This window comes from Thamnophis elegans, unplaced genomic scaffold (genome assembly GCF_009769535.1).
Source record: "Thamnophis elegans isolate rThaEle1 unplaced genomic scaffold, rThaEle1.pri scaffold_200_arrow_ctg1, whole genome shotgun sequence".
Classification (NCBI taxonomy): domain Eukaryota; kingdom Metazoa; phylum Chordata; class Lepidosauria; order Squamata; family Colubridae; genus Thamnophis; species Thamnophis elegans.
The window spans coordinates 1-15000 of record NW_022473669.1 but is presented as its reverse complement, the minus strand read 5'-3'; the positions used below and the strand labels follow the sequence as shown (position 1 = coordinate 15000).

Below are 15000 nucleotides of genomic sequence, written 5' to 3'. Positions count from 1 at the left end.
CTCTTCTTTGTGGCAACCCCTGAGATATTGGAAGGCTGCTATCATGTCTCCCCTGGTCCTTCTTTTCATTAAACTAGACACACCCAGTTCCTGCAACTGTTCTTCATATGCTTTAGTCTCCATTACATTTAGCTTCGGCTCAGAATTAGAACAACAGAAGTTTTAGCTAGTCCTATCTGCATGCTCCCCCTTCATAGATTACTGCCTTGTGGTGGCAAAAGGGGCTTGTGTAGCTCAATGGAGCTATTGAAATTCTGCCAAGTCAAAGACAATTAAATACCTCTGATTGTCTTCAAGCAGCTTCATGGCCTCGTTGAGATTCTTTCCCATTTCTGCTAAGGTGGGGTCAACCATCTGTTATTTAGAAAGAAAAATGAAAAAAATAAAAATAAAAAAACCAAAGTCAATTATATTGTAAAGTTCTAATTCTTCTCACGTTCCCGAAACTTCATAAATCATAGAAAGAAGCTATGATAGCATCTCTTGAGGCATTTCTGGACGTGTGCCCACCTGGAGTGGATGTTACAATCCACTGTAGACATATTGGTAACAATGACAGCGATAGCGATAGCTCTTAAGACATATATATGCCTTCATATTGCTTTTACAGCCCTCTGACAGTGGTTTAAAGAATCAGCCACTTGCCCCAACAATTTGGGTCCTCATTTGACCCACCTCGGAAGGATGGAAGGCTGAGTCAACCTTTAGTCGGTCAGGATCGAACTGCTGGCAGTTGGCAGGGTTAGCCTGCAATACTGCAATCTAACCACTGCGCACCAGGGAAGGAAGGAAGGAAGGAAGGAAGGAAGGAAGGGCAATAGCATTTAGAAGGAAGGGAGGGAGGGAAGGAGGGAGGGAAGGAAGGAGGAAGGAAGGGCAATAGCATTTAGAAGGAAGGGAGGGAGGGAAGGAGGGAGGAAAGGAGGAAGGAAGGAAGGAAGGAAGGAAGGAAGGAAGGAAGGAAGGAAGGAAGGAAGGAAGGGCAATAGCATTTAGAAGGAAGAAAGGGAGGGAGGGAGAGAGGGAAGGAGGGAGGGAGGGAGGCAAGGAGGAAGGAAGGAAGGAAGGAAGGAAGAGCAATAGTACTTAGACTTATATACTGCTTCATAGTGTTTTACAGCCCTCTTTAAGTGGTTTACAGAGTTAGCCTATCGCTCCCAACAATCTGGGCCCTCATTTTCCAAACTCAGAAGGATGGAAGGCTGACTCAATGGCAACAGCACTTATATACAGCTTTGTGATGCTTTTACAGTCCTCTCTAAATGATTTACAGAGTCAGTCTATGCCCCCCTCCCCACAAAAAAAACAATCTAGGTCCTCATTTTCTGACCTCGGAAGAATGGGAGGCTGAGTCAACCTTGAGCCAGTCAGGATCGAACTGCTGGCAGTCGGCAGAGTTAGCCTGCAATACTGCATCCTAACCACTGCGCCACCACCATCACCCCGGCTCACGATGGGAACTGTAGTCTCCCATAACCAGAGGAAGCCAGCCTAACGAAAGCTGAATTGAAGAAATGTTTTAAGAAATATCTCAGTTTTCTTTTAAAGGTCCTCGCTGTCATTGTGTGTGTGTGTGTGTGTGTGTGTGTGTGTGTGTGTGTGTAAAAGCACATCAATTCCAGAACCACCATGGGACACTGTGTTAATGGGAAACTCTGATTAGAGTCATGCTGTCCATTTTCCACCGTGAATCATTCCATAGGTGGCCTAGAACTTTTATCTCTGTCTTCCCCATTTTCTTTCGGAGATTCTGAAGCAGGGGTGTCAAACTTGAGGAGGGGCTGCCTCGGGGTTGTGTTTAATAAGAAATACAGTTAAAACAAGGGGTTAGTGCTTCAAGGCATCAAGCACACATACACACCCACACATAAACACAACACAAATATCCAGGAAAGGGAGCGGGTTTGTACCCAACATCAGGGAGGAGTGTCAATAAATTCACAGCAACGAAACACACACCTGCTTAATTATGTACAGCTCAGGTTTAACAAGGTGATAAATCTTTCTCAAAGTACTTGGAGGGCAATAGCAACCTTTTTCAGATAAATATAAGCTAAGCCCATCACCGTAACATAACCTGGATAAGCAAGCAGAGGGTTTGAGAAGATATTGACTTCGACAAACGATATGAAGCTATTGGAAGTTGCAGCTGCCAAAACATCAGGGAGATATTTCTGCGAGCAAGATTCGAACCGCTGGACACAAGGGTCAGATAGGGCAGATTCCATTCTATACCCTACAATGAGCGTCTCTGCATTTGCGACGCGGCGGAGGTAGAAAACCTAGCTCACATCCTATTGGATTGTTGCTTGTAGAAGGGGGAGAGAGACATGTACCTTGGTCTATATAACAACTGAAGGACCCATTGGGATCCCCGTATCAAAACAACTGACTTTATGTGAGGCCAGAAACGGAAAACAACATTTAACACAGCAGAGTCCTTAAACAAAACGGTCCGGTTGAGATCTGCGTCCATGGGACTGATTGGGGTAGATTGCAAGGGTGACCCCGGAATATAATTTTACGTCATTTTATTCTACTTTACATATTTATGCATTAAATTATAATGTATCTTATCCTATTGTATTTTACTCTTATTTTAAATTGCTCGTATAGGATTTTACGGGTGATATGTGTTTGAACCTTGTGCTTTGCTATGGCCTACAAGCTAATCAATAAAGCTTATTATTATTAAATGATATGAACCCCTCCCCACATTTTTGCCTCCTAAGGGTATTTCGTATTATATATATATATAAATTTTAAAAAACAACAACAACACACAAATATAACAAAGGCAACAGTAAAAATATTGGGTTTCTGTCGTGATGGACTCTTGTGACGAGCCGAAGGACAGATGATGGAAGCAGTTAGCTTCCTCCCATAATTGGGGCTTACCAGGGGTTGTAAAAATCTAATAGATACCTTTCACCCTGGCTTCGCTGATAAACGGATAAGAGCCTGTGGCCTAATGGCTAAGATCTCTGCCTAGTGTGCCTAGTATGCCATATAGCCCAGGTTCAAATCCCAGTAAGGGTATGGCTAGCTGATGAGAGCTAAATAGCTTGAAATAGATCTATACTAGTCTCCCTTTATTTATTTATCAGCACAAATAAAAAAAAAACACAAATATAACAAAGGCAACAGTAAAAATATTGGGTTTCTGTCGTGATGGACTCTTGTGACGAGCCGAAGGACAGATGATGGAAGCAGTTAGCTTCCTCCCATAATTGGGGCTTACCAGGGGTTGTAAAAATCTAATATATATACTAATATATACTAATATATATATATATATATATATATATATATATATATATATATATATATATATATATATATATATAATGTATATATATGTATATATATATATATATATGTATATATACATACATACATATATATACACATACACAAACACAGACACACATACGAATATAAATATACATACGAATATATATATGTGTGTATGTGTATGTATGTATGTATGTATATGTGTGTACACACACACACACACACACACACACACACACATATATATATATATATATATATATATATATATATATATATATATATATATATATATATATATATATATAGTGTCACAACCCCTGGTAAGCCCCAATTATGGGAGGAAGCTAACTGCTTCCATTATCTGTCAATCGGCTCGTCACAAGTCCATCACGACAGAAACCCAATATTTTTACTGTTGCCTTTGTTGCCTTTATTTATTTATCAGCACAAATACAACATATTTATTTATTTATTTATTTATTTATTTATATCAGCACAAATACAACATATTTGGGCATACCAGGGGTTGTGACACTACTTACATACACACACACACACACACACACACACATATACATACACACACACACATATACATCATACATACATACATACATACATACATACAATATATAAATATACATACATAAATGCATACAAAGCCTGAAGATGACGACGTTGAAACGTCGCCAAGACACCTCCAATTTTACGCGGGAGAAAACCCGAATAACCAAAGACCTACATACAAATATATACATATACATTTATATGCTGGTCTTGTTGCATTTGGGTCTTTTCCCATGTAAGATTGAGATTGTCTTGGTAACGTTTTGGCGAGGTCTCACTCGCCATCTTCAGGCTGGGTTTTGGGCTTAAAGTGTGATCGGAGCTGCCGTCTTTCTATAAATCTTGGCGGGTGGGTGTGGAGTGCTGGCTTTGTTTCAGTAAGTGGATTGATTGGCTGTGTGGCTGTATCATTTACATTGCCAATTACCTCCACTAGACCGATTAGATCCCACAGATTAGGCCTCCTCCGAATTCCATCCGCCGGCCAGTGTCGACTGGCGACTGTGGCTGCTCCGACCCTTTGGAACGAACTCCCCATGGAGATTCGAACCCTCACCACCCTCCAGGCCTTCCGCAAAGCCCTTAAAACCTGGCTGTTCCGACAGGCCTGGGGCTAAAGAACTGTTGCCCCCGTCTCGAATTGGTATGACGGTTGTGTTTTAATCATGTATTGTTTTTTATGTTGTTTTAAATTTTTGTTTGTATCCCCCTTCCCTGGTTGAGTTGTGAGCTGCCCTGAGTCCCCTTCGGGGGAAAAGGGCAGCATATAAATAAAATCAACATTCAACATTCAACATCATGATTGGTAGATTGGTGCTGGCTGGGTGTCCGTAACAACAATAATACAAGAAGACCAGCATACCTACACCCGTGAGAATCTACGAAAACAAATACATACATACATACATACATACATACATACATACATACACACACACACACACACATATACATATACATATACATATACATATACATATACATATACATATACATAAAATAAACGTTGGAGCTGAAGATCTAATCTACCTTTAAAATAAAAATAAGAAACCAAAGATGAAAGAGCTGGTTGGCATCTCACAGCTACATCAACACTGCTGGGCTGCAGATGTTATTAGAAACCGTATTCCCAACGGAGGTCTGTAAGCATTTGTTTTCAATGTTTATGAAAGCACGCACGCGCGCGCGCACACACACACACACAGATTTCTGCTGGTGTTTGGATAAAACCTCCCAGCTTAAAAAGTGTCCCTTCTGTATAATATAACTAGCTGATAACCCCGCATTGCCTGGGTATTTATTTATAGGGGGGGAAACATCCGGACCAAACGTAATTTCAAATGTTGGGTTTTCCCCCTTACCAGAGGGAGCCCCCTTGTGAAGCTGTTACCATGGCAACTCCACTGCGCTGTACAGTAGAAGCCATTTTATGGTCGTACAGTAGAAGCCATTTAAAGGCACAACAGGCTGCATCTTAACAGAACACACACCCCGAGGGGTGTTAGGGGGGGGTCTTATCCCCACAGTGTTTTTTTTTCCAGAGAGTTAAGTCATCTGTGTACCAAGTTCGGTTGAAATTGCTCAGAGTTATGCTGGAACATAACTCACACATTTTTGTATATAGAGAAGGAGGAGGGAGGAGGGAGGAGGGAGGAGGGAGGAGGTGGAGAAGGAGGAGGAGGAGGAGGAGGAGAAAGAGAAGGAGAAGGAGAAGGAGAAGGAGAAAGAGAAAAATGAAGCAGAAGGAGAAGGAGGAGAAGGAGAAGAAGAAGAAGAAGAAGAAGAAGAAGAAGAAGAAGAAGAAGAAGAAGAAGAAGAAGAAAGAAGATGATTATTGTATGGTTGAAAGACCATTAAGATAATCATGGTATAATATTCCTGGCAGGTCGCCTCAATAATAAGCTTATTTCATTCCTTCACTTGCTCCAGAAGAATGCTTTTATCTCACTTAATATGATTTGGCAAAGGTCTGCTTGTGCTTTGCAAGCCATTATAACTGAAGTTCAAGATGGCAAGCCTCGATTTACTAAAAAAGAAGCATTACACAGATTTGTCAAACAAGCGTGTTCTAAATTCTTTTCCACCCGACAAAACGGAGAGGCCATTATCGCAAAACCCAGACAAAATATGCCATGGGTAAGGAGGGAATGCCAAGGTAGGTCAAATAAACGAAGTGCAGTTTGCGTAATTTTGTTGGGACGTGGCAAATAAAGGCACGGTTGGCACCTGCCTTTTTCTAAGAAACCGCTGGGGAACTTGAGAATTCGGTTCCACCACAAATGTACGAATGACAAAACCGCGCCGACAAAACCGCGCCGACGAATGAGCGCTGAAGCACGCCGACAACAGCGCGCCGACAGAAGCGCGCTGTAACCCTAACCCTAAACCAAACCCTAAACCTAACCCTAACCCTAACCCTAACCCTCACCCTAAACCTTACCTTAACTTAAATCGCGCTTCTGTCGGCGCGCTTTTGTTGGCGCGCTGTTGTCGGCGCGCTTTTGACATCGCGGTTTTAGCGCCGCGGTTTTGTCGGCACGCTTTTGACGTTCGCGCATTTGTCGGGTTACGGAGAATTCTGTCCCTGCTTTTTTAAAATTTAAAAACCGATTCGCTCGTGTGATCTTGTGTTTCCATTTATTTGGTATATTTCATTTCCAGAAAAAAAATAATTGGGTCTGCCAGTTGGGGGAAGACCCTCGCAATGGCCTTCAATCAACTGGGCAAGGCTGTTACATGGGGTGAACCCATATAGGGAGCCCTTGACATAGAATCATGATTCAGCCCCAAATTTGCTCTGCTAAATAGAGACATTTGCTAAGTGAGTTTTGCCCCATTTTACGACCTTTCCAGTCGCAGCGGTTAAGGGAACCACTGCAGTTGGCAAGGGAGTAACATGGCTGTTACGTGAATCTGGCCTTTTCAACGACTTTGCTTGTCAGAAGGGCTGTAAAGAGGGATCACATGTCCATCACCACCACCCCGGGATGCTGCAACCGTCATAACTCTGAATCTGTTGCCTAGCGCCTGGATTTTGCTCATGCCATCAGGGAAATGCTGCAAATGGTTGTAAGTGTGAAAAACGTCACTTTTTTCAGTGCTGTTGTAAGTTTAAACACTGGCTAAATGAACTGTTAGCCAAGGTGGCGCAGTGGGTAGAGTGCAGTACTGCAGGCCACTTCAGCTGAACTGCTAGCTGCAGTTCGGCGGTTCTAATCTCACCGGCTCAAGGTTGACTCAGCCTTCCATCCTTCCGAGGTGGGTAAAATGAGGACCCGGATTGTTGGGGCGATATGCTGACTCTGTAAACCGCTTAGAGAGGGCTGAAAGCCCTATGAAGCGGTATATAAGTCTAACTGCTATTGCTATTGCTATTGCTAACTGTTGTAAGTTGAGGTCTACCTGTACTATACCACACTATACAAGTACAGTAGTTCTCGACTTACGACCGCAACAGAGCCCAACATTTCTGCTGTTAAGTGAGACATTTGTTAAGTGAGTTTTGCCCCCATTTGTTGACCTCCCTTGACGTAGTTGTTGAACGAATCCCTGCAGCTGATAAGTTACATGGGTTGAATCTGCCTTCCCCCATGGGCTTTTCTCGTCAAAAGGAAATCACAGCCACGGGACACAACCACGGTCGTTAAGTATGAGCTGGTTGTTGGATCACATGACCACGGGGATCCTACCAAAGTTGCAACGGTGAAAAACGTTCCTTAAAAAACGCTTTTTTTTCCAGCAACGTTGTAACTTTTAGCAGTCACTAAACAAACCGTTGCAAGTTGAGGACTACCTCGGGCTCGAGCCCTGAGAAAAGCATCCCTCGTTCATCGGTACGGCGAACCTTGTAGCTTCCCATTCTTCAAGGAAGCCGACCCAAAGTATCGCAATATATCTATCAAATGTTGTGTTGTTTTTCTACCGTTCAGCTTCTTCCACGTTTCGAACTCTCCATCAGCAAAGCAAAGTTACGTTCACAACCACAGCAGCCAAGCAGGGCACCACCAGAGGAAGTAAAGGCCCATGCTGACAGGTCATTGAACGCATCAGAAAAGAACTTTGGACTCTATAAATGTGAACCGACTGGTTTGAAATCCTGATTCCGGAATCACAAGTAAACACACACACTGACATGCTCTTCCTTGTTCTCTCCGTACTTTTTTATTTTATGGAATAAAAAGACAGCTGCTTTGATTTTTGGCTACGGGTAAAGAGTTCTTTCAAATGGAACGCAGTGCCTCAGTGGCTAAGCTTGTCGATCAGGAAGTTCGGCAGTTCGGAGGTTCGAATCCCTAGCGCTGCATAATGGAGTGAGCTCCTGTTATTTGTCCCACCTTCTGCCAACCGAGCAGTTTGAAACCAGGTAAAAAATGCAAGTAGAAAAATAGGAACCACCTTTGGTGGGAAGGTAACAGTCTTCCGTGCGCCTTTGCCGTTGAGTCATGCCAGCCAGATGACTATAGAGACATCTTCGGACAGCGCTGGCTCTTCGGCTTAGAAACGGAGATGAGCACCGCCCCCTAGAGTCGGGAACGACTAGCACATATTTGCGAGGGGAACCTTTTCCTTTACCTTTTTAAAAGTTCCTTCATGCCTTTTGAGCGAAAGTCACCAAAATTAACCGAGACTTCAACTCGGGAAATTATCCCACAACATCAAATGACATCCAAGCAATTTTCACATGATTTACCAGACCTTCCTAATGTATTCCAGTTTCTTCGAAACTAAGAACTGAGTTCAAACTATGTCAATTCATTGGAACACGCCCTTCCTATCTTATTCACAGGGGCATGGAAATAGCACAAAGATCTTTTGACACATCGGGGAAAAAAACCCTGAATAAATTGCTCCAGCATTCATAATATGAGCAAATAGATATTTAAATTGTAGTTGAGGGTTCCACCACAAAACCATGTTCAACTAAACCGCGCTCGACGAAACCGCGTAGCTGACGTCATCAACAGGGCGACAACAGTGCGGAGACAGAAGCACGCTGTAAACGCTAAACCTAAAATTAACCCCTAAACCTAAACCTAACCCCCCTAAACCTAATCCTAAACCTAACCCTTAACCTAACCCTAAACCTAACCCTTAACCTAACCCTAAACCTAATCCTAACCCTTAACCTAACCCTAAAGCTAACCCTAAAGCTAACCCTTACCTTAAGTTGAATCGGCTTGCTTTCAAAGCGCTATTTAAAGCGCCCTTCTTTCTCCACGCTCGCTGTTGTCACCCTGTTGATGACGTCAGCGACGCGGTTTAATCAGGCGCGGCTTAGTCGAGCGCAGTTTTGTCGTGCCACGGTAGTTGAGGCGAACAGGCTAAGCAATGGTTAAGCATTCAACAATATCAGATCAAACTACAATTCCTCTTGTGCTAGTCATTTATCATTAAGCTCAGAAACATTAATGCCAACAAAAGTGCGTATAGTGAAGGCTGTGGTTTTCCCAGTTGCAAGGGATGGCTGTGAAAGTTGGGCCATAAGGAAGGCTGAGCGCCAAAGAATGGAGGCCTTTGAACTCTGGTGCCGGAGAAGACTCCTGTGAGTCCTTTGGACTGCAAAGCCATCCAACTGGTCAGTCCTAGAGGAAGTCAACCCTGACTGCTCTTTAGAAGGCCAGATCCTGAAGAGGAAACTCAAAGACTTTGGCCACCTAATGAGAAGGAAGGATTCCCTGGAGAAGAGCCTCATGTTAGGAACGATGGAGGGCAAAAGAAGAACGGGACGACAGAGAAGAGAGATGGTTGGATGGAGTCACCAAAACAATCGGCATGAGCTTCAATGGACTCCAGAAGATGGTAGAGGACAGGAAGGTCTGGAGGAACATTGTCCATGGGGTCACGATGGGTAGGACGCGACTTTGCAACTAACAACAAAACAATTAATAAATCTTTATGTGATTCCCTGGCTAATTTTAGAGTTACATTTTAGCATCCTTGAATTATGTTATGTGACTGACATTCGTTTCTACATTCAAAGAATGATGGACTAAATATCCATCCATTCAGAATGTTTTAATGTTTTTGGATCCCAAATCCTCACAGAGTTTAGCTCTCTTAAATGGGAAGGCCGTGTGTTTTTTATTCTCGTTTTATTATTCTTTTTCATAAATAACTCAAAGTGGGGAACATAGCTAATGCTTCCTCTTCCTATTTCCCCCAAAAACAATGAAGCTGTGACATGGGTTGATGGCCGAGGAAGGGAAAAAGGACTGGCCCGAAATCACCCATGTGAGGGGCTGCAACTTATACCTCCAAAATTTGGTAACTGATATCCTTTTGAGTAGTTGATCTCAGCATCAAAGTCTGAATCCAGGGCTTACCTAGGAATATGTTCTCAAAAGATTAAGAGAAAGATACAGGTTGATAGATGGAAGAGTACAATTTAAAACCAGCTAAACCTAGTTAAATTTAGTGACAATAGGTATAGTTAAATAAAAAATGATAATGATAGTAATGTATACAATGTTGAGCTGTTATGATAAGTAATAATTGGATATGAATATTGAATGTTATCCGTGAAGGGAAGGCTAGAAATCCTTTTGGACTGTATATAAAGGTTATTAATAACAACAACAATAAAAAAGAACAAAATTAGACACAGCTAAGTTTTAATTATTAGGGGGGAAATGTTATGATATAGGATATAGTTAAATAAAGAAACGATAATTATAATAAATTATATACTTGTTATGTTATGATATAGGATATAGTTAAATAAAGAAAGGATAATGATAATAAATTATATACTTGCTATGAGTATAATATAAGAGAATTGGATGTAAATGATAAACAGGGATTTGGAAAGGAGTATTAGAAAATTTTGGTATTAAATATTATGGATGTTTAGCTAGAATAGGATATGAGGATTTAATGTTAATGGAGGATTTTACAAATAAGTAAATGAAATGCCAGTATGTGGCTATGTATTAAATCTTGGTATATTTTATGATGAAGGATGTTTAAATAATCATAGTCAAATAAAAGTGGAGGTATGATGATGGTAATATAATAAATATCCGAGTTAAGATATTAGAGTTAATATGAACTGTATTTGATGATGGTGGAAGAGATGCACAAAAGCCTTTTGTAACCAACTGATACACTTTCTACAGTATGTAAAGAAGGATTTGTATGTTTGTTTTGAAAATAAAAATATATTTTTTTTAAAAAAGAGAAAGTAAACGTGATTGGCTTTCTCTTCCACTACTGGGATTATATCCATTTCAAGGCAAGAAAAACGCAAGTGACTTTATCAAACAAATCTTTACATACAGTTACATACCGCATTTCCTCGAAAATAAGACAGGGTCTTATTTTCTTTTGAGACCTCCCCCCCCCGAAATAAGCACTTGGCCTTATTTTGGGGAAGGTCTTGTTATTTTTGAGGTGCAGGAGGCTCCTTAACCTTGGCCCGTGGGCCAGAAGTTCTGTCTCTGTTACTGGCACACTCTTGCCAGTACCTGGTTCTCTAAGCCTGCCATTCTTTTTGCGGCCGCCACTAAGAGAATTGGTGCGGTAGCTAGCGTTTGGGGTAGCGGCCTCTGAGAGGTCATTCCGTGTGATGCCATATGGGGCATGTTCCCCTTTTCTCCCCCCCCCCCAAATAGTGGGGACCATCTGCGCACGCAGGTTAAATATTTTCGGGGACGGCTTATTTTCGGGGAAGGGCTTATTTTAGCGCATGTGCTCAAAAGCCCGATTGGGCTTATAATTATCCTAGGAGGTCTAATTTTCAGGAAAACACGGTACTAGTCCACATTTACCATATAAATGGCATTGGATATGTACATGAATCAGTGGTGGGTTTCAAATTTTTTTAGAACCTCTTCTATAGGTGTGGCCTGCTTTGTGGGAGTGGCTTGCTGGCCATGTGACCGGGTGGGAGTGGCCAACTTGTAAAATGTGGTGAAACTCACATAACAACGCTCTTGCTTAGCAACCAAAATGTTGGCTCAGAAACTCTGGCATTTGAAGCACGCAAGTCTTAAAGCTGTCAAGTTACAAGACCCTTGCACCCCTAACCCTTTAGAAAAAGAAATCCCCAGGGGTGTTCAAACTTGACAGCTTTAAGACTTGTGGACTTCAACTCCCAGAATTCCTCCTCTCGCTCTTCATCTTGATGATGTGCGGATGGGCGGGGCGAGGGAGCTGGAACTGGTTCTAAACGGCACGGTAGATTTGTGGAACCTCTTGTATAGAAGAGGTTAGAACTGGCAGGAACCCACCCAACATGAATGTGTGCCAAGAAAAAAAAAGATTTAGTCTGTTCACAATATACAGGCCACGCATTTGCCACAAACACCACCTCCAAATATCTGATTTGCATACATCAGTTTCCCCCACAATTGGAACAGTTAACATATACAGAGATTGCAACTTCCTCAAACTTTTGGGCTGAGAATTCAGGACTGCAGTTCCAGAATTAAGGAATCTGGATGTTAGGAATATAATTCTAACGGTTGGGTTGGCAATATATAAATCATGTAACAAGGCTATACCTGTTTCTTTAAATCATGCTGTAAAATGATTGGTTGCTGTTTTCCCCAATTGGCCATAAGAGGGAGCCAGAATGACTCTTAGCTCTCTCTGTTTCGTTAGATGCTGGGCTGATCTGAGTGCCGTGAGCTATTGTAAGTTTTGCAACTGTTAAAAAACTTGGAGTACCGAACTGATTATATGATACTGGACTATGTTATTTGGATTATCCCTTAACTGAAAGACGTTGATGACTGACTGTCTTATCCGTGTATGACTTGGGCTGTTTGATGGACTCTGATACCTCTATTTCCACGAAAATAAAAGCCTATTTAAACTGCAGTGTCTCTGTATGCTGGTTTGTGTGTTCTCCAACACAACTCTCACAACGCTTCGCTGAATGTACTCGCTCTCCCAACAGGGAGCTTACCTAACAGTGGATCTACCCACTCCTAGCCCACCACGTTCCCCATTGCTCCTGCTGAAAGGAAGGGACTGTCCCAAAGTCAGCCAATGGTCTTATGGGGCTGAATGGAGACTAGCCTCTGGCTCTCCCCACTTCCTAGCCCCTTCCCCATTGAGCCACCCTAGTGGCTCTCTCTGAATACAGATGCCCTGATGTAAGTAGAAGTCCATCGTGGGATGAACAGAATCTATTTATTGTATTAATTGGTCACGAATGAAGTTATGAATGTAACAAATAGGTGCATAAGTACATATGGACATATATATATATATATATATATATATATATATATATATATATATATATATATATATACACATACACCCATATGTGCACACATTTGTTTCTGCAACATATATTATATACTATATAGAATACAATTAATCACATATATACATATAAATACACACAGCATATACCTACATACCTACATACATACAATATAGGCAATACACACATGCACGCTTCCCCCCTCCTATTAAGGCAATACACACACACACACAAACACACTCATAGATATAAAAGCAATACAGATTTATATATACTATTAAGGCAATACACACACACATGTAATATTGAGGTAATATATACACACATATATAGTATTAAGGTAATACACACATATTTTATCTGCAAATCCCCTAGAATCACACAAGTGTAATACGCAGTGCAAAAATGTGATAAGCAAATCATAAATCCATATATTTTAAATGCACAAAAGAACACATAGGATTAATGGACAAACACACACACACCTATCAATGCATCTATATCTATCTATATATGCATTAATGTGTTTGTGTGTGTTTGTGCATTAATGTATGCATAATCTACGTATATCTATAGTCATATCTATATCCATCCTATATTCATATCTGTCTGTCTGTCTGTCTGTCTGTCTGTCTGTCTGTCCACCCACCCACCCACCTCTAATCTATATGTATGTATCTATCATCTATGTATATATGTATGTATGTATATCTATCATCTATATGTATCAATCATCTATATATGTATGTATTTATCTATCATCTACATATGCATGTATGTATATGTATTATCTATTTACCTACCTACCTCTAATCATGTCTGTATATATCTATCTTCTGTGTATATATGTATGTATGCATGATGTATCTATCATCTATGTATGTATGTGTATATATATGTTTCTATCATCTATGTATATAAGTATGTATAATCAATCTATCTACCTACCTACCTACCTACCTCTAATGATTAGAGTCTAATCTATCATGTACGTATCTACTTCTATGTATATATGTATATATGTTGTATCTATTATCTATTTATATATCAATCATCTATGTACATGTCTGTCTGTCTGTCTGTCTGTCTGTCTGTCTATCTATCTATCTATCTATCTATCTATCTATCTATCTACCACCTACCTACCTACCTACCTACCTACCTACCTCTAATCTATCATGTACGTATCTTCTTCTATGTATATATGTATATATGTTGTATCTATTATCTATTTATATATCAATCATCTATGTACATGTCTGTCTGTCTGTCTGTCTGTCTGTCTGTCTGTCTGTCTATCTATCTATCTATCTATCTATCTATCTATCTACCACCTACCTACCTACCTACCTACCTACCTACCTACCTACCTCTAATCTATCATGTACGTATCTTCTTCTATGTATATATGTATATATGTTGTATCTATTATCTATTTATATATCAATCATCTATGTACATGTCTGTCTGTCTGTCTGTCTGTCTGTCTATCTATCTATCTATCTATCATCTATCTATCTATCTATCTATCTATCTATCTATCTATCTATCTATCTATCATCTATCTATCTATCATTATGCAATTGTAGTGATCAGTGCATTAATAACAGGGAGTTCTCTATGTGTGCACCGGATCCTCCTTGGTGCAAACACTGGATCCCTGTAGGAATCTCATCACAGCGCAGAGCTGACATCACTGCCCTTCCATTATGAACACCAGGCGCCTCTTCTCTCCTCCCCCCTCCCCCACTAGGGGCTCCTATTACACCCCTCCCCCCTTGATCAGCGCCCCCCCCCTCTTTCCCCAGAGATCTGCCCCACCCCCACCCCCAGGGAAGCGCCCACCTTCTCCAAGGAGCTCTCCATGGCCGCGGGTGCTAGAGCGGCAGCGAAGGTCTCCGGCTCCTCCGCCCGGGCTACTT

General features: G+C 41.2%; 1 protein-coding gene across 1 annotated transcript in view; it reads right to left on the bottom strand.

The window, feature by feature from the left end:
• LOC116523357 (pyridoxal-dependent decarboxylase domain-containing protein 1-like) overlaps positions 1 to 14994 on the bottom strand; it is a 49691-nt gene extending 34697 nt beyond the window's left edge. Inside the window, exons 1-2 of the mRNA XM_032238456.1 lie at positions 14924 to 14994; positions 281 to 354 (exon numbers count right to left, since the gene is read on the bottom strand). Of these exons, the coding sequence (XP_032094347.1) occupies positions 281 to 354; positions 14924 to 14944 (95 nt within the window). The 5' untranslated portion in view covers positions 14945 to 14994. The remainder of the gene's footprint in view (positions 1 to 280; positions 355 to 14923) is intronic.
• Positions 14995 to 15000: the final 6 nt, after the last annotated feature.